We start from the raw sequence: 23,927 nt of genomic DNA on the forward strand, positions 1-23,927 counted from the left end.
TGCACGTGCCAAACGCCTGCATGTGCAAGCAAAGACAATTTCATTACTGCCAGGAGGCAGCAGCTATATTAACATGCCATTGCTTAACACACCCCAATTTCAGAGATGGTAATGTGAAAACATGAGTCCTAGAAGAGATGAAATACAGCGTAGCAGACCTAGATAAAATTCTCAGAGCTTATTAAGAAAAACTAGGAGTTGGGAGGAAATGTAATAACCTAAGTTCCTCATCTTTCAATGAAAGGAGTCAATGACCATATTTTAATTTTTGAGGTTGAAACATTTATAAATAAGGTTCTAAGTTTGCTTTTAAAAATGTAGAAGTAACTACTAGCAGTGAAAACAGACTAGAAATGCAAGTTGAATAAATCTAAAGTATGACAAGAAACTTTCAAACTGGTTCAAAATATCAAACCAACATCAACTTTCTCAAAAAAGTTTTTACACAAAGGATGAGCCGAACTACAATAATAAATTCAATAAAAATATGCAAATAACAACAGGAAGAGCACAGCTCTCATTTTCCAACCAAGTGTATAAAAACTAGAAACTAACGAAAGTATGAATAAAATCCTCAATGACACTACTCTTGACTCGAAACAGAATTAGGAAAAATAACAATGATAATGCTATATTTTAAAGTCTTTGAGGATTGGCCTGGAGTCTACTTACTCCAAGGAATTTTTCTACTAGTTATAAACATGTTCATTAACAAGCAAGAAAGAAAACAAATACATTTGAAGAAGATGGAAAAAGAACAAAACAAACTTTAGAAAAACAGAACATAATAAATTTTAATAAAGTAAAAATTAGAAACTGCTCATTAACCTATTTTCTAAAAAACCAAGAGCACCATTCATACACAAAATCAAAAGTGAGAAAGAAAACAGAACTATAGTAAAAGAGGAAATAAGTAAAAGAATTATGAGCATGATTCACAAATTCCTGTGCAAATAAATTTGAAAATCTGGATGGTTAATTTTTTAGCAAAATATTGAATATAAATGATCAAGAGTGAATCAAGAAGAATATGAGGAAGAAACAAAGAATGTTGTAGGGAAAAAAGTACTCCTCAAAACAGTGCCAAGCCTAGGCAATTTTATTTGTGAGTTCTTTCAAAGCGTCAGGGAACACATAAAGCTGACGTTTTTAAAATCTTTCCAGGGCAACGTGGCCAATGGGAGTTGGCAGCTTGACCCACACCACATCCGTATGGGATTGTTAGGGACATGGGTTGATAAATCCCAGCAGGATTAAATGCATTACCAGCATTGTCAGCAGGTTTCAGTTATCTTGGCAGAGACAGGATGGTGCTTGAAGCAAGTAAAATAGCAAGTGAGGACAGAAGTTCTGCAGATCTGTTAGGGAGTTTATTGTGATTCCATGTGAGCAAAACATCACCTTCTCACTAAACTCCTATTTGAATTGAAAATTTACTGCTTTTATAGCTTTATACTTTAATTGTAAATTTGTTTTGGTTTTCATGTAAAAACTATAAGAAGTTTATACTTTATGTTCATATGCATTTAAATTACAGTAAAGTGAAAAAAAGGTCAACACTGATCTGTGAGAGGTTTTTTTTCCTTTAAAGGAGGGATACATATTACTCAATTTTAGAAAGTCTGCTCTAGGCTTTAGAGAAGGAAAACCACTCTCTTTCCTTTGGGTTTGACATTCTCTGCCCCTTCACCATACTAGAATGGTAAGAGTTCGCAGGAAAAATCAGGACTTAAGTAAAAGGAGAAGTTGCCAAGGAGGACCTGGGCTGTGTCTGGTCAAGGTTGGGCCTGTACAAGAGCAAAAGGTTTCCCTGCAGCCCCACATAGTCTAACCCAGGTCACCAGCAACAGGGCTTCCACATGGGGATTCAGATGCAAAAAGCCTTAGAGTTATAAACAAAGTAACTCTGCCCTGAGTCTCCTCTGCATATGGACCTTGAAAACCTATGGCAGCAGGACATAGCTGGCCAAGCATTTGGGATCTGGGTCTAAGCCATCTTTCCCTCTGTAACCAACAGCCACATCCTGCTTCCCCTCAGGATTAGGCACATTGCTGGACAGAAGTTTGACCCTAGGACCAGTGGCAGAGCTGGAATCAGGTCACTGCAGGCCATACTTGTGGTCCAACCAAAGGCTATTCAGCACATTAGTTGTAGGTCAAAACTGCTTAGAAGAGAATCTAAAAATAGGAAGAGACTTTAGAAATCACTTAGTCCAACTTCTATACCAATGATGGAATCTCTTCTAAAACATACTGCTGATACAATCTCTCCTTAACACTTCAGTGATCGAGAATTTACTACTACTCTCTACTACTCTTCAGGAAGGCCTTCTCCATTATTGGAAAGTATCATTTGTTAGGAGAGTCTTCCTTATAAGGAAAGAATAACCATCACCCTATAACTTGTTCTTTACAACAGGAAAGAAGTCTACTTCTTTTTCCGCATGACACTCGTTCTCCCCAGATTATGCACTTGATCCAAGAGCACCTAAGATGATAGGATATGGTTTCTAGACCTCTCACCTTTCAGTTACTCTCCTATTAAAACAGTAGCACCCACAAAATACAGTTGTCCCTTGGTATTTGCGGGGGATTTGTTCCAGGACCCACTGCGGACCAAAATCTGAGGATGCTCATGTCCCACAGCCGGCCCTCCATATCTGCAGTTACGTATCCGAGGATTCAACCAACCGGTGATCGTATAGGACTGTATTTATTGAAAAAAAATATGCATATAAGTGGACCCGTACAGGTCAAACCTGTGTTGAGGGGTCCACTGTACTCCAGTGCATCCACATCAGAACTTCACATTTTAGTTCCAGCTCCTTCCCTCTCTCTACTTAATTTGTAAATTAACATGAGTAAACCTTCCTTTGGGCAATAAATGCTTTCCTGAAAAGGAGGGTGAAAAAGCAACTGTAAGTGAGAAAATCAATCTCCATGAATTAGTGGGATCTGCTATTTAATACATCCCGTAGGCAATACCTTCACAAGTAATATTGTTGCAATTTTATGTTTCATAAGTATGTTTTGTATGCTATATTTCTTAAAAGTGAGGTCTTCCTATAGCTGATTTTCTTTACCTTTAAAATGAATTGTCATAATAATCTTCCTGTTTCACATTACTCTGATGGAACGCCTATGATAAGATAAAGTTTTGCTATTCTCAGAAGTCAAGATCTACTGAAAAAGAGACAGTTTTAAAAGTTCTTTTGAAATTACGTTTTGAAATTAAAAATACTCTGCATTCCACCTCATATAACAAAGTGGCAACACAAGGTAAGGGTTTAATAGTTATTTTATTCATAAATTTCCACCAACTCTTGCCATTCATATTGTTCTGGATATCACAGATGGATTATGTAATAGTATTATATTTATCTGTATGAAAATTAGGGGAAAGAAGAGATGTACAGACTGCATGAAAACGACAACTTAAAGCTCACATTTACAGTGCTCTATAAACACACAGGCCTATTAGCTGAAGCCAACACTTGTCCTATCACCATCCAGCTATATGGCCTTGGGCAAGTCATGTTTTCTCATTTTTAAATTATCTATCACCTGACTTCTCTACCTCATAGACTCAACTGGACGCATGCAAAAATACCTCAAAAAATACCATGCAGTTTAAGGGTGAAATATGGTTACTATAAAGTGCTTTATTTATTACTGGCCTTCCTCTTTTTAGAGTAATACTATTCATATTTCAGTAAAAGTCATTTGTTTGCAAAGTGACTCTTTTAAAAGAACTCTTCAGCAATAGTCTTACTGATAACCTGGCATGATTCTGAAGCCAGTGTCTCAAACTTTAGGAACAGAATATGATATAAAGATATATAATAGTCATAAGTTCTATTTAATAACTAATAAAAGTGGCTTATTAGGTCTCCAAAATAGAATAATCCAAGAGTGATGTGGTCAAACTGAGGAGAAAAAACCCACCATGGCTGGTTTAAGTGAAAAATACAAGTGATAACTGTGGGGACTGGAAACCAACTTTCACCTAAATTGAAGCTTATTTGTGTAGAAAAACATCAAAAGACAACCACTAAAAATAAGATTTCCTACAAATTCCTAAAAATTAAAATTCTGAGATTTTTGTTGAAAAATTTGTTTGTCAAAACATTTAGCACCGACTACAATACTCTCAAATCAATGTTGTGGCTGGTTATTAACGTCCTTCAACCAAATTTTCAGAGTCTCATTGCTTTTTAATTACAAAATGACTATCTCCATGGCCTCAAAATTCAAGGGTCAACCTAGGTGATATTTATAATGATAAAAAAGGGAAGACTATGGCATGCAGAGTAGAAGTACACAATTCTGAATATCTGGCAAACTGATCTCTATATGTATATTTATAGGGTACAGCTAACATGATTATTACAAGTTTTCTGGAATGGAGGAACAAGGAAAATAATCTGCAAGTATATCTTGACCTACTAAGTACCAGGCCATTACTGCAGTCTCCATACTATTATTCTGATGTCAGTTCCTTAGAACTTTTTAGCCTTTGGGTACTCTAAGCTTTGGTTGGAGTTATTTAGGGAGCGGTTAGATATATGCAAAGAGTTTTATGCTTTAGAAATGTTCTTGGTTTATCAAAGTGGAAAGATAAATATCACACATGCTGAAAATGTGAAGATAAGGTTTGTGAGAGCTGCCAACTATTTGGGTACCAGTTAGAAAGTATCTTCATCTGATTCAATATCACTCTTGGGTTTGGTAAGTCTCTCCAGTTCTTCTCCATCCTAAAAGGAAACATGAAATCAGTAATTAATTAGGACAAAACTAGAAATGTTCCATTTTTAATAATTACTAAGGAGAAACCTTACTAAAAAATCATGGATTTTATTTAATTAAACTATACTCTTGTTAAATGAAATTAAATAAATAAGTTCTTGGCAAGTTAACCGCAGGCATATAGTAAGATAAAAAATTGGAATGCACTTCAGTACATTTGAATTTCAAAGTTAACAAGAGCAAAGTAAGGAGCGGCCTCTGCTGGTCTTGGAGGGAAATGACTAAAGGCTGCAGAAATAGGTATAAACTAGGCCTTGTTACCTACATTGATTTTCTTCTACCTAAAAAAGTAGGGCAAGCAGTGTTATTAGACTGTTGGAAAAGAACACAGGATTTCTAAATCTATATTCTAACTGAGATCAGAGCAGGCTTCTAACTTTTTCATCTTAAGAATCTGTTGTAAATATCATCACTTCAGAGGCATTACTGAGGGAAGCTCTGCCATGAACTCTATCTAATAAGCAATAGGTTAACTTTCCCGAAGAGTAAAATGTTCATTGTGTGAACTATCTCATATTTTGTGTGTTCATGAAAACTGTAAATTTAAACCTAGATAGAGGACTCCATTTCATGTTTAATTTAAATATATATCTATCTCCTAACTTGAGCCTCCAGGAGATCACTATGCATTTGCAGCAATCCTTTTGGGAACCTTGGGAACCACCGTCTTAGTGAGATAAACAAGGTTGCCTTTCTGGCACCCTCTGGTTTATGAATAACTACAGGGAAAAGAAAGAAGCCAGGCTTTTGACTTATATTTAACAAGACTTACTAATGTCAAAGATCAACTTTTCTTACGAATGAGGCTTGTTTCCCCAACTACAGTGGAGTGGAAAGAGTAATGAATGGATTAGGAGTCAGACCTCATGGGTTTGGTACCAGTTCTTTCACTCACTATCTGTAACCCAGTTAGCCTCTCTGAGTCTGTTTCTTCACTTGTAAAACTAGGAGACTAGACAAGATAACCTGTGATGCATCTTCTGGTTCTGTGACTGTAATATTCTATGATACAACTAATGCATAAAGTCCTTGAGACTGTGATTTATACTTTTTCTCAACCCCTGACAGCATTATCATGAGCCCTTATACATAAGGAGACCAACAAATGTTTGTTGAACGATAAGTCAGAGAGATCCAATATGCCCTGTGACAAATCAGCACTGATCTATTTCTTTTCTTGTATAACTACACTTTGAATTTGGGAAGAACAGGCAAAAAAGCAGCATCCTCACAAACTTACCCCACTGGAGCGCTCCCAAAGACTGCCACTTAGATCTCGGATCCTTTCTTGCCTAGGTGCATATTCCAGACCTTGAGGCTTGCTGGCATTATAAATAAATATGGAGAGAAGAACTGATGGGGCTTCTAAGAAAAACTCCAGGGAGGGCCTGAAGTCAAAGACCAAGACAGACACCGTTGTGATGACGACAGTGGTGACCTGGGCCATCAAGACATGGAACATGTTATCCAGGAACTTCAGAATAAAGGCCACCGAGAGGCCCTGGAATGCAGTTACAAAAATAAGGGCTACTGAAAATGCATTGTGGCCATAAAAAAACCCACAGTTCTTAACCTGATCACGGTTACTGCTCTGAAGGCCCAGGGTCAGCCCATTAAAAAGAATGCCAAAGAAATAGAGTTTGCTGTTCTGTACGAAGATGCTTTCAGTGAGCTGGTTCCCTTCCTTCAGTATCTTTTCATTATAGATATTGGCCATCGAAGAAATAAAACACTGGACTATAATAAGAACATGGCCCAAGCCAAGACGGATATGACTGAAAACCCTGGCCGTGGTGTTCCACTGAGCTTCAGAAAAAGTCCACTCCTTTGCTGTGCAGTTGTCTTTTCTGGAGCACTCACTTCTGAAAAGAAGACAGGAATTGGATGGGCTGAAGAAGGCATCGTGATGAAATCCATGTCCTGCCAGGTTATGCTGTGAGGTCTCAGTCCCAGAAGTGAGGGCCACAATAGACAAAAATAAAATCAGGAGGGAAGCCCACTGTATCCAGTTTAGATGCCTCCTGTTCAAAGATGAAAAAAGAGATTTTAATACTAGTCTTTTTTCCTCCTCCCCTATCAACTGTGTCTACTGAAAACTCAATCACTTGAGTACTTGGTTGCATGAACCATACTGTTTTTGCCAGCATTCCCCACAATTCAAGTTCAAAGGAAACCTGTTAGGGTGTGTCTGCTTCTTGAACTTTTTTTTTATCTGCTTTTATAGTAGCTGTCCCTTAAGGCCATTCAGTCATTTCTCCTCATTGTAAGTTTCCTTTTAACCTATAGGTTTAACTAAGCCTCCTTTCTACCTCGGGAGCTGATCTTAGTTGTTTGGTACGATCACGTTTTAATCTCGCGATTAAGTTACAGCAGGGATTCTCAATCTAGTTTCCATGAACCAGAAAAAAATGTGACGAGCTTCTGGTATCTGTGAATTCTTGCAGTGTGTGCCAAATCTTCTACATAGGCGAATTCCTGGCCTTCCCCACCCCCACCAGGTGATCCTTCAAAGATTTGTCAAATTTTCAAAGGTATTCATGACCCAGAAATGACTTAAGGAGGAAGCTAGTTCCCAGATTCATGGCCTGATCATAAAGTATTATACAGCAAGCTGTTTGATAAGGCAAGGAAAAAAATATTTTCAGTGTTTCAGTTGATGAAGTCCTAACAATGCTTTATTTATTTCTTTATTTTGCCTAACAACAAACTTTTCAGATATGGAGGATGTGATGATTATTATTCCATTTTACAAATTCATTCAGTTCAACAGACATTTAATAAGCAGCAACTATGTGCCAGGCATGCTGGGAAGAGAAAAAAGACTTGGTCTCCATCCTCAAAGAATTTACACTTTAATAGGGAATGAGCCATGGAACTAAATGATGACAATATAATGCGTGACATATGATACACAGAATGATTGGGGTGCACTGAGAAACAACACCTGAGTCTGGAAATAGAGTCAGGTATTGCTTTGAAGAGGAAATGACACTTAAGCTGAAAGATGAAAAATAAATTGAAGTTTGTCATGTGAAAAGGGAGTTGGCAATATACCCAGGAAGAGGCAAGAGTCTATACAAAGGCTACAAGGTACATTGACTAAGGAAAGAGGGGTATGGGACTCAGGTGGGGGCATCCAGGGAGGCTTCTGGGGGGGAAAACATCTTCAAGTTTGAAGATCGATTAGTCAGGTGGAGAAGAGGCACACCAAGAGAGTAACATGAGCAAAGGCAGACGTGAAAAGCAACAGGTGAGAACTGAAGTTGTAAGAATTTTGGAGCCTTTGTTGAGCACCTACTATGGGTCAGGCAGTTTCTGTTCTAGGGGAGGAAATGGTTCTCAGAGGTTAACTGACTTCTCTAAGGTCATGTATTTATGAAAGAGCAAGGAAGGAGTCTGAGCCATGGTTTTGTAAGTTCTCCTTCTGGACCAATGCACCTCTTAAGTGTAATTCTGAGTTCCAGGATGCCTGTACAGGAATATGTGTCTGATTTCACCAACGCTTCCATAGAGCTTCATGCTGTGAAACTGCTAACTGCACAGACAGCACACACAGACAGCAGCACACCTGTGCTCCCTATATGTCCTCTCGCGTATGCACTTTCATATAACCAGATCTAGCGTGCAGTGATGAGACCAACATAGCCCTATAGTCCATGAGGTCAGAAACCGTCAGCTAGTCACATACATTGCTGAAGGTGCAGGTGGTACACATTTAGTAGTAGAAGGCAAATGGAACGGAAACCGAGAAGACAGAGATGAAAAATGGGTGCTCAATTTATAAAAATCATTATATAACCAAGTACTGTACGTCAAGATAAATGAGGCAATGATATACTCTACACGTCCTTTAGAAGTTTTCAATTCTGACGGCTATAGATTTTCTACTAATATTGACATGGAGAAAAAAGAATCCAAGGAAATAAAGCCTTAAATAAGCTAAACGGTACCTACTGCAAATAATTACTCATTCAAGATAACGTTCTAGGAAGGTAAAAATTATTAAGGATTAGGGTAAAAATAGATTTTCAGCAAAGAAAATAAAACAATCATCCTATAAAGCCAGCTGAGGATCTGCACTCTTATAAATGATGACTGATTAGGCATGAAAGAGTTTGCTCCTTACGGTTTAGGGGATGCAACAGTAGAAACTCACTTAACCGACCTCTCCACTGCCCCAGTAAAACATTCAGATTGATGCGCAGAGCTGAAAGCCTCTGGCTGGAAGGCTGCTGAACCTGAAGGCCTCTGCTCCCAAGTGAACTGTTTGCTCACAAAGAGTCTCGTCTCTGTTCCAAAACGTGTCTTTGCCAGGTGACCTCATTATTGTAATTATATATTTTAATGATTACAGAAATCATAAATTATGAGTGAATGAAAAGGATTGCTATTTTCATGAAAACTAAGTTGAATGCTTTGGGAGGATTAAAGGCAAATCTCAAGACAAAAAAACTGCCTTTGAATTAGGTACAGGTAGGTTAGTTTAAGCTTAGGGAATGAATAATAAAAATCCAGAAGAATCTACTTTAAAAATATATTTAAGGCTTGCTCCACTATAAAGAAATTGAAACCAGAAACCACAGATGATGTGTAATCAAGGTAGGTTCAAGCAAGAAAGAAGCCAAAGAACTCCAATCAGCAAACCCCACATGTATGCAAAGGAAAGGTCTTAGGCTCTTCATCAAAAGAATGATGAATGGACACTTATATACCTTAAGTTAAATTGTCTAAAGTATATATATATTTTAAATGACATCCCTACTTTGAGTTTTCCTAGTAACTCAACAATTAGGTCCAAATTGTGTCAGATGAGAGCATTTCTACCATATTTGGTGGTAAACCAAGGCAGAGCAAGAAAATATTTAAGTGGAAAGACATAACTTTTTTCAAGAAACCATGCATCATACCTTTCTAAATAGCACAGAGAGTGACCAGGGGCAGATTTATCATGGGAAATTATAAATATTTATCAAGTGAATGAATGGTTTTGGAGAAATGCTTGTTATTACCGAGTGGCACTTTTATTTTTTCTGCTGGTTCAGAAAGTAAAGTTCACCGTAACTTCCAAGACATCCAACATATGTTTCAAAATGTGTTTTTTAATAATTTTTTCCCTTCCCTTTGAAGAAATCAGAGAAACTTATATACATTCTTTAGGTAAAAATAAGTGCTGGTCTTGGTTTTGCTCTCTAATCTCCCAAATGTTCAGGCTGACATTATTATTCCCTAAAGCCTAGCAAACAAGATTATACAACTTTGCCAAGCCTTAAGAGCAAACCAATAGGGCTTTGAGGCATGCCTGCCACATTTCCACTTTGAACCAGTAACTATGCATCAAGGAGGAAATCTATGCATTCACATGGGGTTTAGAATAAGACATTTGAATGGTGATACTTTTCACTTTTTCTCACTTTCAAATTCTTACAAGTAAGTTTTACATTATTCACTGGACTTATTTTTTTCTACCTGTATAGCCTTATATCCTTTACCTGTATGGGAAAGGTATTTGATGGCTCTGCTAGAGTCAAGTATAAGACAAGAGCTTTGATATTCTAAATGAGTTATTTATGGCAAACAAATTAAGAACTTGTGATAGAACTCAAGCTATTCTTAGGTCAAAATTTTATTGCCACGGGCAAAACACCATCAAATGACTCACAAAGAGTAGATTAAATAGGGAAAAACAAACAAACAACATACACTACCACCAACAAAAAGATCAAAATAGAACAAAGTTGATTTTAAAATATAATAATAGGTAATACTTAAAAGGCATTCCCATAAAAGACATTATTAGATTTATTATCACATTTTAGCTCTACTATTTAGAGTAGCTTCAAGTGCTGATTTGTGAATTAGTCAAACTAAGACCCATTCTGGGAACTAAGCGCTTGTGGAAATAATAAAAATGGAGTGATTTTATTGTTTTTTTTAATCTGAAGAACTTTTAAGGATTCAAAACAGAGTGGTATTAACAACAAAGCAAACACATGCCTAAGAATCAATATTACTGCTTTGAATATTAAGAGGTAAAATATGTAAAAAAAAAAAAAAGTTTGAACTGTAGTTCATAACGTCGTTCGCCCCTCTGCCTCCAGCCTATCCACCTAGACTCCCTCTTCTACAGCCAAAGGGAGCTGCCCGAGGGCTGCAAAATGCTTAGTGGCTCTGGGTTCCAGGCAGAGACTCAGCCTAACTGCACCTATCTCATGGGGTCATTGTGGGGTTAAGTCGAAATAGGGTAGAAAGGCCCTGAGGAGACCTTAGTGTTTTCTAGTCACTGGTGGAGAGCCTCCCCGCGCAGCTGCCCACATGGCAGTCGGGCCACCCTGGGCAGGGCTTTTCTAGTGCCCCTCACCTTGGCCCACAGCCCTGCTCATGCTCTGGGGTCATTAAAAAAAAAAACCAACCAACTCTGGGCATAGCTAGAGCTACTGGCCAATTTCAAGACAGGAAACACATGCCTTTAAACTTCTCTTTGGTAAATTCAGTTATTAATTTAATTTTGACATAATACTTATATATTATATAATAACTTAAGTATAATACCATGTGTACTCATAAACTGTCACTTCACAGGAAAAAAAAATTTTTTTTACTTAAAAAAAAAGTTAAAAAAAAAGCCCCAAACAAAACAAAAAAAATACATGTTTTTGAGACCATCGCTCCCCTATTAGTAGTGAGTATTTTATTGTGTGTCAGAGCCAACAATTATTCCTTTATGGAAGTGCATCCCTAATTTTATCACAGGAATCAATATAAAAATATTATTGCTTACACATGTTTTCTCAGAAGCCAACTTTTATCCTACAAAGTGACTTTCGTGCTGATTTTAAAGACTTTAAAATGTTTTTTTGGATTAGCATTCTTTAACTTGCTAGTTGAATTGAATTATTCTCACAATTCATAAATGAAATGAAGAAAGTGATAGCAAAAGCAAATTTCAGTGACTCTAACATCTAAATTGGATGAAATGCTATGTTCATTTTTTCCCATCTCTTACATCAACTGTTAAATTGAATGTTTCCTCAGGGTAAAAGAAAACCTTTCAAGAATTTCATATAATTTATGGACTGAATGCATCACGGGATTCAACAAATAATTACTGAGTGCCTATGTACCAAGCCCTTCATCCTTCTGTACACATCAATTATGAAAACACACTGTGACATAGCACATTGAGAAACAAATTAAAAAGAGAATGTGAATGTAAAATTAAAATAAAAACAATCACAACAAATGTAACAAAAAGTTAATTTTATTTTCATCATCATCATCATCATTAAGTAACAAATTAAACTGGAGTTAAGTACCCAGATCCTGTATCACCTTAGGACATTCTGGCCTTTGCTTTGCAGCAGAGCCTATCTAAACTAAAAATGTTTCTTTTATTCAAACGTTCTCCTGGAGATGAATTAGTGATAGCACTTGGAAAGTTTAATAAGTTCACTCTTATTAATTGTAATTTTAACTAGATTCCTCACGCAAATCCTCTGCCAGTTAGAGCTTAAGTCACGTAGTCATCTCAAGGAGTTTAATAAGGAATTTGCCACTTTTTATCACCTCCAAACTCCAAATAACAAATATATTAATCTTAGGAACTTCTTGGTTCCCTATTAGTGTACAGAGAATCTGCAAAAAAAAGCGCTAATGAATTCTTTGTTGAAAATCTGGCACTAAACATTAAAATAATTAAAACCCAATCATCTCTTTTTTTTTGAGATGCTAAGAAAAAACATTTCAAACATTGAATCACAGAGGATTTAGACAGGCTAACACTGCAGCTGCTTTCCAGATGGGTTAAACAACTTGCCCAACACACAAAGCAAATTAGGAATAAAATCCCGGCCTTGGGATTCAGAGGGTATATCATCTGAAACAAGGCGGTGCCATTTTAAAGTATGATATATGCTTTCACAACAAGTTACTTACTTCAGCACTATCCTGAATAGAAGAGCTGTTGTTATAATGCTAAAATTTGAGAAGATAACAGCCATGGCCTAGAAAGAAAGAGAAGATAGAGTTACAATCCAAGCAAAGCACTGACCTCAGAAATCTCCCAGCTTGGTGCAAGTTCACCTGACAAAAAAAGCTTTTTGGTCAAAACCCAGAGGGGTTATTAGGGCAGCTACTTCACTAGAGGATTAAATTCTATTTTTATTGCTCGTTAAACTTACGTAGATATGATCAAATTATTGTACAGGCTTTGAAAATGTGTTGAAATTCAGCAAACGCCTGTGTAATAATCTTTATGTGCAGATCTGGAAATACTTATAAACTCTATAGGTTTAGGTCCAGAAATAATGGTTACAATGATTATAAAGCATACTTTTTCAAGCTCTCAGAGACTTTTAACACTGATTCTGTGGGTAGAGAGAAAGCAAGTACTGTTAGGCCCATTTATACATTAAGAAGATGGAGGTATAGGTTTTTAAGCGTTTTTAACGCTCTAGGAATTAAATCAATTTACCTGGTTGAACTGTAGTGATTCAATACCAGTGATTCACTACCAAACTTATATTTGACAGTCCTTTGGATTTATTCACATTGTCCTAAACACTTAGAAAGGTGTTAGCCAGATTTTATTAAGGTTTGTTTTTGTGAATTTAGTCAAATTTCACACATGAGAATATTAATCTGAACATATATACATTTTGGCCCAGAGAATATGAAATTTATCACTGCCCCCATAATTGGATCTGACAATATTAATAATTTCTAAAAACAAATCCTACTGCCTTCCTCCTTGCTGTCACTTTAAATTGACCAAACCCTAAAGAGTATCCACAATCTTATACAACCAGCAAACATGACTAATATGCAGCTGAATTAAAGAAATAAGAGTAAAATCCAATAACAACTAGCAAAAATTCCAAGAATACGATATTGCTCTTTTTCTACTGAATTTTTATGGGAACCATTATTTTAAGGTTTTCTTTGCAGACGAATGCTTGTGAACCCCTGGTTAGGAGACAAGTAAGAGGAGATAAGAAAAGTACGTGGCTGGTTAAGAGTGGGGAAGTGGCAGCTCTGATCAATCACAGGTACAGCGCTGCAAATGTACCTAACAAAACAGCCTGCTGGCCTGGGGAATTGTGTCTACTCTGTCCAGGCAATAGTATAGAATAAATAAAATATCACAGCTCTTTGCGCCCAAACTTCCACGCATCTCTATTTAATTCTTTCCAACTAGGCTTGGGCATAGCACTACACAGAATATGTATGCCAAGTAATTTATTTTGTAATATCTGTGGTTGTACACAATCAGGAAGGAAGAGCAAAGCAATAAGCTGTAAGAACAGGAAGTTGCACTCCTGCTTTGGTACTAGGGATTTAGCAAAGGGATATAAATTTAGAGCTATTCTGTTGGATACAAATAAAACACAACAAATATACACTTTATTGAATGTGAATAATTATGTTGTTGGGAGGAATTCTCAGATCTGAAAAACAAAGTGAAAGAATTTAGGAGAGGACACATTTTAAATGGAATGAACTTTTACTAATAAAATGGATCACACAGCTGAAAGCAACTTCAGGTGATCCCCTGGCCCAGGTCCTTGCCTTTGGGCCGGTACGGTAACACTATTCTATTTTACAGAGCAGTTTGGCCTTGCCTGGTTCTAATCTTTTAAATTGTGCAAAAGAATCAAACTCCTGTTTTCTACCTCAGTGCCCTCTTGATCCCTCCTTTTCATCCCACTTTCACACTGATTTGGCTATACTTAACAGGTTTCAAATAGAGGACTAGTGTCAACAGAAATTCTATTTATGATCAAAATGCCTGAAGTTTCTCTTTAAAGAAAATTAAAACACATTTTCTTAAATGTGGCAATAGAAACCTTCATTTTATAAAATGAAAATATAGAGGGGAAAATATACACGTGATCCAAACTGAGTAATAGGTAAAAGCAGAAGAACAAACTTTAATTCTGATTACTAACAGCTCTCTAAATTGGCACAGGGGATGCCAGGAGACATGAGAAGTATACCTAGTATTATCAGTTATGGATAGCATTTAGATTGGGAGGATATAATCTCTACCCTTAAAGAACTTGGTTAAATGACAGGACTAACAGAAAACGAAAATCATACCAAAAGAATACATATACACCACATTAAAACAAGTGTAAGAAAGAGCGGTACACTGAGCGTATAATTTTCTGAGTTAATCACGGGAGTCTGCTTGGAGGTCCTGAATGTTGAGATTAATATTAGAGGTGGGTGACCACAGGATGGCTCAGAAAATAGGCAGACTGGTTAAGGTTACACAGAGAGAGATGGCTCTAGATTCAGTGGTCAGGAAGCAGCTCCCACCGATCAGTCAGCACAGTTTAATAGTTATCTTTCACAGCAGGAGAGTCTTGCAAGTGGATTGGTAAGTCAGTGCTCAGATGATTCTGCTCAAACCTCAGGAAGGCCAGTGAGGCAATAAGAAACTAACAGTGCCAAGGAAAACGATTAAAAAAAAAAAGAGAAAGGTTAGTTCCAGGATTTATTTCTCTGTCTTTTCAATGCTGTTTTCTTTGTCATTATTTACTTACAGGCTGAAGATAGGAAAGGACATAGAAGACAATCAAATTATCCAGGAAATAAAGAAAGGCAGGAATGGACCACTTCATGAAATTAGAGAATTCCTTCCAGGAACCACATCTCAAGTTTCTATTTTGATGATCTTCTAAAGAAAGAAATACAGCAGTAAATATATGAGCTTGATGAGAATGCACATATTTTTAGAGAAAGTAAATTGTATTTAATTTCTGATATAATTCTTTAAAAGAGACTTCATGAACGTGCTTTCATAAGTGACTATTAGCCTTGAGAAATCAAGGACTACACAGGATTCCATTACGGTCTTTCTTCACCCCACCACCGTGCCCATCTCTGACAACAGCAACACTTTAGGAATACTGATTTTCTTAGTTCCTGCTAACTTGAGACAGATGTATTACTGAAGAAGGCAACTCAGGACACACTTATGTTTTCTCTTACTACTCTGAGCATAAAGCCAAGAGAGATCAACAAATTAAAATAAGTGGAACAAAAAATGTAGCGTTCATGCTGGGATTTTTTTTCTGGGGGCCGGGGCGGTGGTGCTGTGGTGGGTGAGGGAATCAGGAAAGGGAGATACTAAGTGAAAGTTTATATATAGGGGAGTAGAGAAAATTAACTTTTACTCATCCTAGTATGAGTTATTCTCCTATCTCTAGGTTTACAAAAACTTAAGAAGGTACTATAATGGAGAATGTAAAATAAAATGAAAAGATAGAAAACAATTTAAGTCTAACCCCTGTAAATACTTCATAAATTTCATGAGATTAAGAAATGTATTCCACTAACTAGAAACTCTGCAAAGATTGAAACCTCTGAGAATGAAGAGACATCTTCTTGGGCAAGCCCTTTAATAGTGTAAATTCTATGTCTACCTCATGTGGGAAGGTGGATCAAAGTAGCAGAGAGAGCTAAGGTTCAATAACTGGAGAATTAATAGCCACAAAAGGGTACATACTTTTGATCTGAGGAAGGATTAGTACCCTTATTTGATATTTATTTGATAGTTGATGAAACTGGAGCTCAGAAAAGTAAAATAATCTGCCCTAGAATACAGTCTGACTCCAAAGCGCTATGCTGTCCCCCTAAAGGCAATGGGGACTGTTTTGCAGTATGCTACATATCACGTCAGACAGCAGTGATTTAGATAATCCTGAATTTGAATAAAAACTAACTCGCTGTGCGACCCACCACAGGAACAAGTCAAGAGGCAGCATAGTGGACGGGACGCTAGGACATGTGGGTGGAGTCCAGGCTCTGCCCCTCCTACCCAGCACCACACTAACACTTACTACTTACTCTCTGAGTCTGCTCCTCACCTGCAAAACATGAGTAACCATATTTCTATTTGTATCTTAGTATCCTCATATATAAAATTAATGGGCTAGGCTAACTGATATAAAATGTTCCTTTCAGTTCTAAAATTCTTTGAGTCTGTGATTTTTAACCAGTATATAGTACCATTTCAAGACTCACCTTTCTTTAGAACCCAGAATGACACAAGCACACAGAAAACCAGCTTCACCAGTTCTGAGCACACATTCACAGTAGTTGGAAGATAATCATATTTGTTCTCTGAAATGTAACAGAAATGTTTTTTAATTATAAGTTTTGCTCTATATAATGCTTACATACAGTAAATAATTGAGAGCTGTTTCTAAACTTAAAAGCTGGACTTTAATACTGGTTATATTAAACTTCATCCAGTTGGTTTTGGCTCTTTTGGATTTTTGAATCAATTCACCTAATGTGTTAGCTATCCTTACCTCATTGAGCGTTTTATTATCCTTGAAATTGAGAGATATGCCTCTCATGTTTTCCTTCAAGTTCCTGAAAAATGTGTTGAGGAGGCTAGGGCTACAGGCGAAGAAAGCTTTGGGGCATGGCATTAGAGACCACCTTCTAAGTTGACCATTAACTAACAATCGGGGCCTGACTAATCAAACAGCTATCAATCTAGGTGGCTGAATTATTACCCAGCTCATGATTCCTCTTGTGTGACTTGTCTGCCTTGCTTAAATCAAGGTACACTCTGTCTGTGATATTCCCTTAACTCAGAGTTTTCCTATCTGTTTCATATCATGGTACACATGGAAAACAATATTTGTTAGGCACTCTGGGACAAACATTATGTTGTGGTAACAGAAGGAAGTGGCTTGAGGCAAGAGGCAACTGGCCCAGGGCTCTTCGGTGGACAAACACACTGACACATCCAAACCCACTGACCAATCAGGAAGCTATATCCCAACCTACAAGTCAATCTAATTAGGAAATGAGGTTTGGTTAGTATATCTTGACTTAGCTGTTATTTCTCTCCTTTTTCTAACAACTTGCTCTATAATTTTGCCAAGGACAAACATAAATTTTATTAGTTACTATTTTGAGGAATGCATTTTCTCAAAAATATTTGCTTGTTTCCCTTGGTTGTTATATGAAAAACCAAAACTGGCCAAGTACAAAGGAAAAAAGCCAACTCGACATTCTTGCTCCCCAGAACACTCTTTCTTCCTCTTTTCTGTGGTTTTCCCTGACCTTCACAACCTATGCATAATCAATCCTTTATTCATCTCCAATCCTGTAGCACTAGTGTAAACAGATAGGGTAGGGGGTCCCCAGAGAAAGAGAACCAGGCATGGCTTTCTTGACTTAAGAGAAGCCATTTTTGGCCTAAGCCATCTTGTGACTTAAGCCTGGCCGTAATGCTTGTCCTTGAACAGGTCTCAGTAATTAAGGATCTTAAGGGAACAAAAGAATGCAGGAACAAACTGTTATCCAGCAAGAGAAGTGACAATAGCAAAGATAATGTATCAGTTGTAAAGACTCCCAGTTCAGTTTCAGTGGTAAAGATGAGCCTGCAGTGCTCAACCACCAGATCAACTAGAACTGGATGATGATGTTGACCTTTTCTGACCCTCCTGACTTCAGTCAACTAAAGCTGGATTCTGTCAACCACCCAAGCCCCTCCATAAAATGCATGTAACCCTTTAGCTTAAAACTTCCCCAATTTTGCTGTTTGGGAAGACACTGCTTTGGGAAAGCTCCCCGGTGTTCTCCTTACTTGCTACAAGTAATAATAAATCCTTCCTTCTCCCGATCTTTGGCTTGGTTGTGTCTTTTGGCTCAACACCTACCAAAAGGTGAACCCAGTTTTCGGGTAACACTACCTATAAACCTCTGTAACAGTACTTTTTTATGTTGTTATGTCTTAACCTTAAAATGTAAGCTTCTTACAAGACAGGGATCATGTCTTGTAAGACATCCTAAACCTGGCAGTTAAGTGTTCTGCACTTAGTAGGCACTTGATTGCCTGTTAAACTTTCTCCATCATTCAAAGCTTAGTTAAAAACATCTCTTCCTCCCTTTTCTGAGCTCAAAGCTATACTGAAATCACATTCCATTATCCTCCAACAATACTTTGCTTTACTTTCTAGCATTATACACACGAGCAAACATGCATGCACACAAATGGGGGGCTTCAGATCACAACTTTCAAACTCTTGTCACTGCACTTTAACTCATTCTTGCTTTTCATCGTTTTTGTTTTTCTCCTTGCATTTCTCTCATGGTTGATCCCAAATTGTATCACAGCATCAGGTGTGACCTCTCTCCACTCTTCTGCCCACACTCCAACCTTATCGACACCATATTCATCCTTATTGGTTTCCCTTCACTCCCAGAGAGAGGAGCCTTGGCCCCACTATTCACCCATTCTCCCCATTAAAACCTTCCCTTCTCTTCAGGGGCTTTGCTCCAATAAGTATTTCCTCTGGCTTCAGTATATCTCCTTTATCTTTCTATTAACTGGCTTCCTCTTCTCTCCTACAAACATGTTCAAAACTCCCAACCGAAAAAAATAAAATATAAGATCCTCCCCCTCCAGCTACCATACCTCCTCCTAATCTCCATAAAAGTGTCAATATTCATTATCTCCACTGTACCCACCTTCCACTCAGATCCTGCCCCCAAGCAGTTTGGTTTCTGATCCCACCACAGTACTCCAACTACCTAGTTCCTGAGATTACCAAACACCTTCTAATTACTAATTCCAAAGAGTGGGTTTTAATCCTTATCTTATCCTGATGTTGCAATTCCCTCCCAGTCAAACTCCCTTCTGTTAAGTCATGTGCACTTAGTTCTCTCATCTCTCTAATTCCTTCTTAATGTCCTTCTGAGTGTCAGCACTCTTGTTAAATGCTGCCATTCCTTGGAGTTCTATCCTTGGCTCTTTGTTATTTTCTCATTCTGTGTGGTTACCCTGAATGAGCCCTCCGCTCCTTGGGTTTTAAATGTCATTTAATACTACTGTTTCCAAATCTGTATTCTGGAACATTTAATGCTCACTAAACATATCCATATGAATAACTATCTCCTATTTATTCACTTAACTGGCATTTCCTTGACATGCGTGAAGTGCTAAACACTGCAGGATACAGCAGTAAACAAGGACACAGCTCCCGGCCTCATGGAAGGTACAAGAGCTAAAACTGTTAATTTCTCTGAGCTCTGTCCAACCTGTTCTTCCTTCCTTAGTCTCCATCTCAGTTGAGAACATCATTGACCTACTCAGCATCCAAACCAGAAACCTCTGAACTATCCAATACTTCATGTCCTTTAATCTCCACATTCCACACAGTCTCCAGGTCTTGTCTTTTCTATGTTTAGAATATTTCTTGAATCTATCCTCTCTTCTCTATTCCTACTTCAAAAGCCTTGGTTAGCTTTCATCATCTGTGGCTTGAATTTGTAATAACCCCCAAACTGGCTACTTCTCTTCCCCTTTAGTCCATTCTCCATCCAGCTACCATAATAGTCTTTCTCATCTTACCCTGCCGTTTATATTCCTCCAAGTATTCCCTGTCTCCCAGACTCTAGGGCCTAGAGAATAAAGCCCCAGATGCTTAGCATGACATATAAAGTCCTCAGCTCTCTGATCATTACTGCCCTCTCTGGCCAAGCACTCCTTCCCCCCTCGTCCAAGTCCTTAAAACTTTTTGCTCAGTAATTCTGAACTACACATTCTCACAATCCATCCTGCTTTTTTAATACATCTGTTCATTTTTACAGGCTGTTGCTTCTGTTTTGAATACCTCTGCCCACCTTGTCTTCTTGTGGATCAACTGTCACCTTATCCGGGAAGTGCTCCCTGACTGCTTCACAGTCCACATCATGCTCTCCCAGACAGAATACATCACTCTCCATGTAAAACTACCTCTGTATCTTTGGTATAGAACTGCACTTACTATACTGTATTTTCATGATGCATTTACATGTGTTTCTCTTCTAATAAACTGTGAATTCTTGAGAATAAAGTCTATATCTTATGCACTTTGAACCCTGCTAGTAATATCTAGCCCAGCGCCTGGCAGAGAAATGTTAACTGAAAAAAGAGACTTATGTACACATCTGACTCCCCAAGCAGACCATTAACGATCATGATGTCATGATTTTACGTGTACTCAATAACTAGTGAGAGGTTCTCAACACAGTTTTGTGGAATCAAACTGCTTAAATACAAATTCTTACATTAAGAATAATAAAAGATTTCCTGAGTACGTATTTATCAAAGCTAATAACCTGTACTGCTCCATTGATAATGTACTTAAAATAGTACCTCACAAAGGCCAGGTGACCAAATATATCTCCTGTCTATTTCAAAATAAGTTATAATATATTTTGCTATAGGCCCAGAAACACCTGTTGATTAAACCAACAGTCAGATGTTATGATCTGTTCTGCAAAGGTTTTGATCCTGTACTTGACTGACCCAAATTTCACTCAGCATCAAAAATTCTTCTTGGTAAGGAATGAAAGTTTAAAGAACCAAATTTAAACATGCTTTATCACTGACATGAAGCAGAGTACTTTTAAGGGTATTATCCCCATTTTATACACAAGGGAAACTAAAGACAAGAAAGATAAAGTGTGATTAGATGGCAGTGCTCCATGCATATTCCAAATCTTAACTTACCTTCATTGGTTGAATATTTCACAAGTAGGATGCGACTGGAGCTTAAAGCAATGAATATGGCCCCCAGCAGGAACGTATACATTGCTGAAGAGGAGCTTAACATGGGATGACCACAATAATTCCTTTCCATTCCACTGTTTTTTAATTGCCTTAAAGAGAAGAACAAGTTCATGAGCAACCCTGCTGGCAGATTAAGCATAATGCAAATACCATTGATTTGTGAAGAACAGAAAAGGAATTTTTCAGATGTCTGGTAATGGCTATACCCAAAGCAAAAAAGTTGGGGAGTACAAGAAAAACTATGGGGAAAGGAAAGGAAAGAGTCAAAATTTGATAGGAGGGGGAACTCTAGAGACTGAAAAGGCAAGAGCCAGGTTAGAAGTGCTGCCCAAGGTAGGACATTTTAGGACTGCAGGATTCTGCAGAAAAGCAATTCTTTAACTTTCATTCTTATGAGCAACTTTGCTCTAAAAGATAATTTCATATTTGTATTTTTCTCCTCGGTAGCAGCTTTTCCATAGGAGGAAGAAAAAGAGCTTGCTGGGAAAGATTTCGTTACAATAATGACCGAAATAGAAATACCTGAAACACCGTATTAATTTATACTGAACTACTGTTGGAAGTAGAAGACGACTTAGAAATCAATGACTCTAAGGCCCTCTTTTGATGTGTTAAGGCCATTAAACTCCAGGTCGGGTAACTACCCAAAACAACCCAGAGTAAGGATAGTGCACAGTGCCTGGGGGATTGGTGAGAGATGGGCTGGAAATACCAATGCCCACAGCCCAAGTGGGGCGTAAACCTACCAAGGCCAAAGAGACACCTCCCCTACTCGGGAAGGCCAGCTTTCCCCCCACGATCTAGGAACGCCTTCTTGTCACACATGCGCAGGAGGCATCTCGCCTGGGGCGCCCTCCCCTCAAACGCACGCGCACTTCTTCGTCCCGGGGGGCGCGGTTACCTCGGTCCCTTGGAAGAGCTTCTAGTGGAAGAGCGTACATCCTAAAGCTGAGGCAGTAACTGTCTAGGTCCGCAGCAGCAGCAGCAGCAGCAGCGGTAGCTTTTAGGGTCCATACGCGGAGAATCTATGGGAGAAAAAGAAAGGCGAATAAGCCTTTGGACCCGACCCGCCTATTCCGGAACAAAAAGCACAATAACGACCCGACTGGGAAAAAGCGGACCTGGCGCCCATTGCGCAGGCGCGCTCAGTGTTACGCTTCCGGAGGGAGGGGAGAAGCGACCCGATCCCGCCCCAGCGCGGCCTTTCTCGCGTCACGTGCCCGGAGACTCCTGTGTCACGTGAGGCCCAGGTGGCGGCGGAGCTGCGGCGAGAGGGCGAGAGTAAGAAGCGGAAGCCGGAAGGGGCGCGAGTGAAGGCTGGCAGAGAAGACTCCTCCCGAGAGGGCGAGGGGTGCGCGTGCGCCCTCTTCTTCCAGCTCAGCCCCGCCGCCCTCGCTCGCGGCCAGGTGACAGCTGGGCCCGGCCTGCCGCGCGCTGCCTGGGGCGCGAGGAGCGCGCGCCCTGCCCTTGCGCGCCGTGCCGGCCGCCCCTCCCCCTCGTCCCGTCCCTCCCGTCGCGTCCCGTCCCCTCGGGTGCCGCCGGCCGGTGCTGAAGCGAGTCGGCGGCAGCAGGGACATTTTCTGACTCCCGACCACTGTCCCGGCTGCCCTTTCCTCTCCGACGCGGGGCCGGCCGCTACTCCGGCCCCAGGATGCAGAATGTGATTAACACGGTGAAGGGAAAGGCACTGGAAGTGGCTGAGTACCTGACCCCGGTCCTCAAGGTAAGCCGGGCTTGCGGGGGGCTGTCAGGCTCACGCTTGGCTCTGCAGGGACCGAGGACCGGACGCCGGGGGAGTCACGGTGTTGTCCGGTAGGGAGCGGTGTAGGAAGCTGGCAAGGGTGGTACGCGGGAAAAGGTGTAGCCCCCTCCCGCGGTCGTATCTAGCTGTTCTCCAGGGTAAACTTGGAGCGACGCTCTGTGCGTACTTCACCCGCCAGAACTCAGCTCGGGTTGGAACGTAGTCCGCAGCTAAGTGGGTTTTAGAACATTAAATCCTAAACATCGGAAGTCTTTTGAACTTTTTAAACAAGGATTTTGCTTATTTTAAAGAAATGAATCAGTGTTTGGTACTAAAATGACATGTTACTTTTTTTCTTTCAAATTTCGTAGTCAGTCTTGTAATTAAGAGTTTGAAATAGTTGTCAATGAGGTCGCAGCTTATTAGATTTCAGTGGAACCAGGTGAACTTTGCGAAATTATTTCTTTCAGTACCGTTGAACCCAGTTTGCAGGCAAAACCCCCTTTCCCAAGTTTTAAAATAGCTGAAACTAGTTCATCTTGGACGTCAGTGATAATAACGGAGCAGCTTGACCCTTCTAGATACATTATTTTTTTTTACATTGGCAATAACAGCATTTTTAAACTAAAAACTGTGACACATTAGCTATTACAGCAGTGACTGACTTTCTTATTTTCAAAGATAAATTTCTAGAAGTGCATTCGAGTTTTTCTTTTAAAACCCTTTATGGTAAGCTTTTTGTTATTGTATCTTTATTTTTCCTTTCTGAAAAGCGAGCAGTGATAGTAAATGAATAGCGAT

General features: G+C 39.0%; 2 protein-coding genes across 4 annotated transcripts in view; one reads left to right on the forward strand and one right to left on the reverse strand.

The window, feature by feature from the left end:
• Positions 1 to 3,280: 3,280 nt before the first annotated feature.
• On the reverse strand, positions 3,281 to 22,523 carry SLC35A5 (solute carrier family 35 member A5). Of its 3 annotated transcripts, XM_068546756.1 has the most exons (8): positions 22,507 to 22,523; positions 22,287 to 22,410; positions 21,326 to 21,474; positions 16,834 to 16,932; positions 15,351 to 15,484; positions 12,739 to 12,806; positions 6,047 to 6,827; positions 3,281 to 4,754 (listed from the first exon to the last, which is right to left on the reverse strand). In XM_068546756.1, the coding sequence occupies exons 3-8, from the start codon at positions 21,453 to 21,455 to the stop codon at positions 4,686 to 4,688; spliced, it is 1,281 nt and encodes a 426-aa protein (XP_068402857.1). In that variant the 5' UTR covers positions 21,456 to 21,474; positions 22,287 to 22,410; positions 22,507 to 22,523; the 3' UTR covers positions 3,281 to 4,685. The 3 variants fall into 3 exon arrangements, with proteins under 3 accessions (XP_068402857.1, XP_068402858.1, XP_068402855.1); XM_068546757.1 differs by lacking the exon at positions 22,507 to 22,523 and having other exon boundaries at positions 15,351 to 15,481; positions 22,287 to 22,498; XM_068546754.1 differs by lacking the exon at positions 22,507 to 22,523 and having other exon boundaries at positions 22,287 to 22,498.
• The window catches only part of ATG3 (autophagy related 3), a 28,526-nt gene continuing 27,049 nt past the window's right edge, over positions 22,451 to 23,927 (forward strand). The window contains exon 1 of the mRNA XM_068546758.1: positions 22,451 to 23,108. Within this exon, the coding sequence (XP_068402859.1) occupies positions 23,037 to 23,108 (72 nt within the window). The 5' untranslated portion in view covers positions 22,451 to 23,036. The remainder of the gene's footprint in view (positions 23,109 to 23,927) is intronic.

This window comes from Eschrichtius robustus, chromosome 6 (assembly GCF_028021215.1).
Source record: "Eschrichtius robustus isolate mEscRob2 chromosome 6, mEscRob2.pri, whole genome shotgun sequence".
NCBI classification, from domain to species: Eukaryota; Metazoa; Chordata; class Mammalia; order Artiodactyla; family Eschrichtiidae; genus Eschrichtius; species Eschrichtius robustus.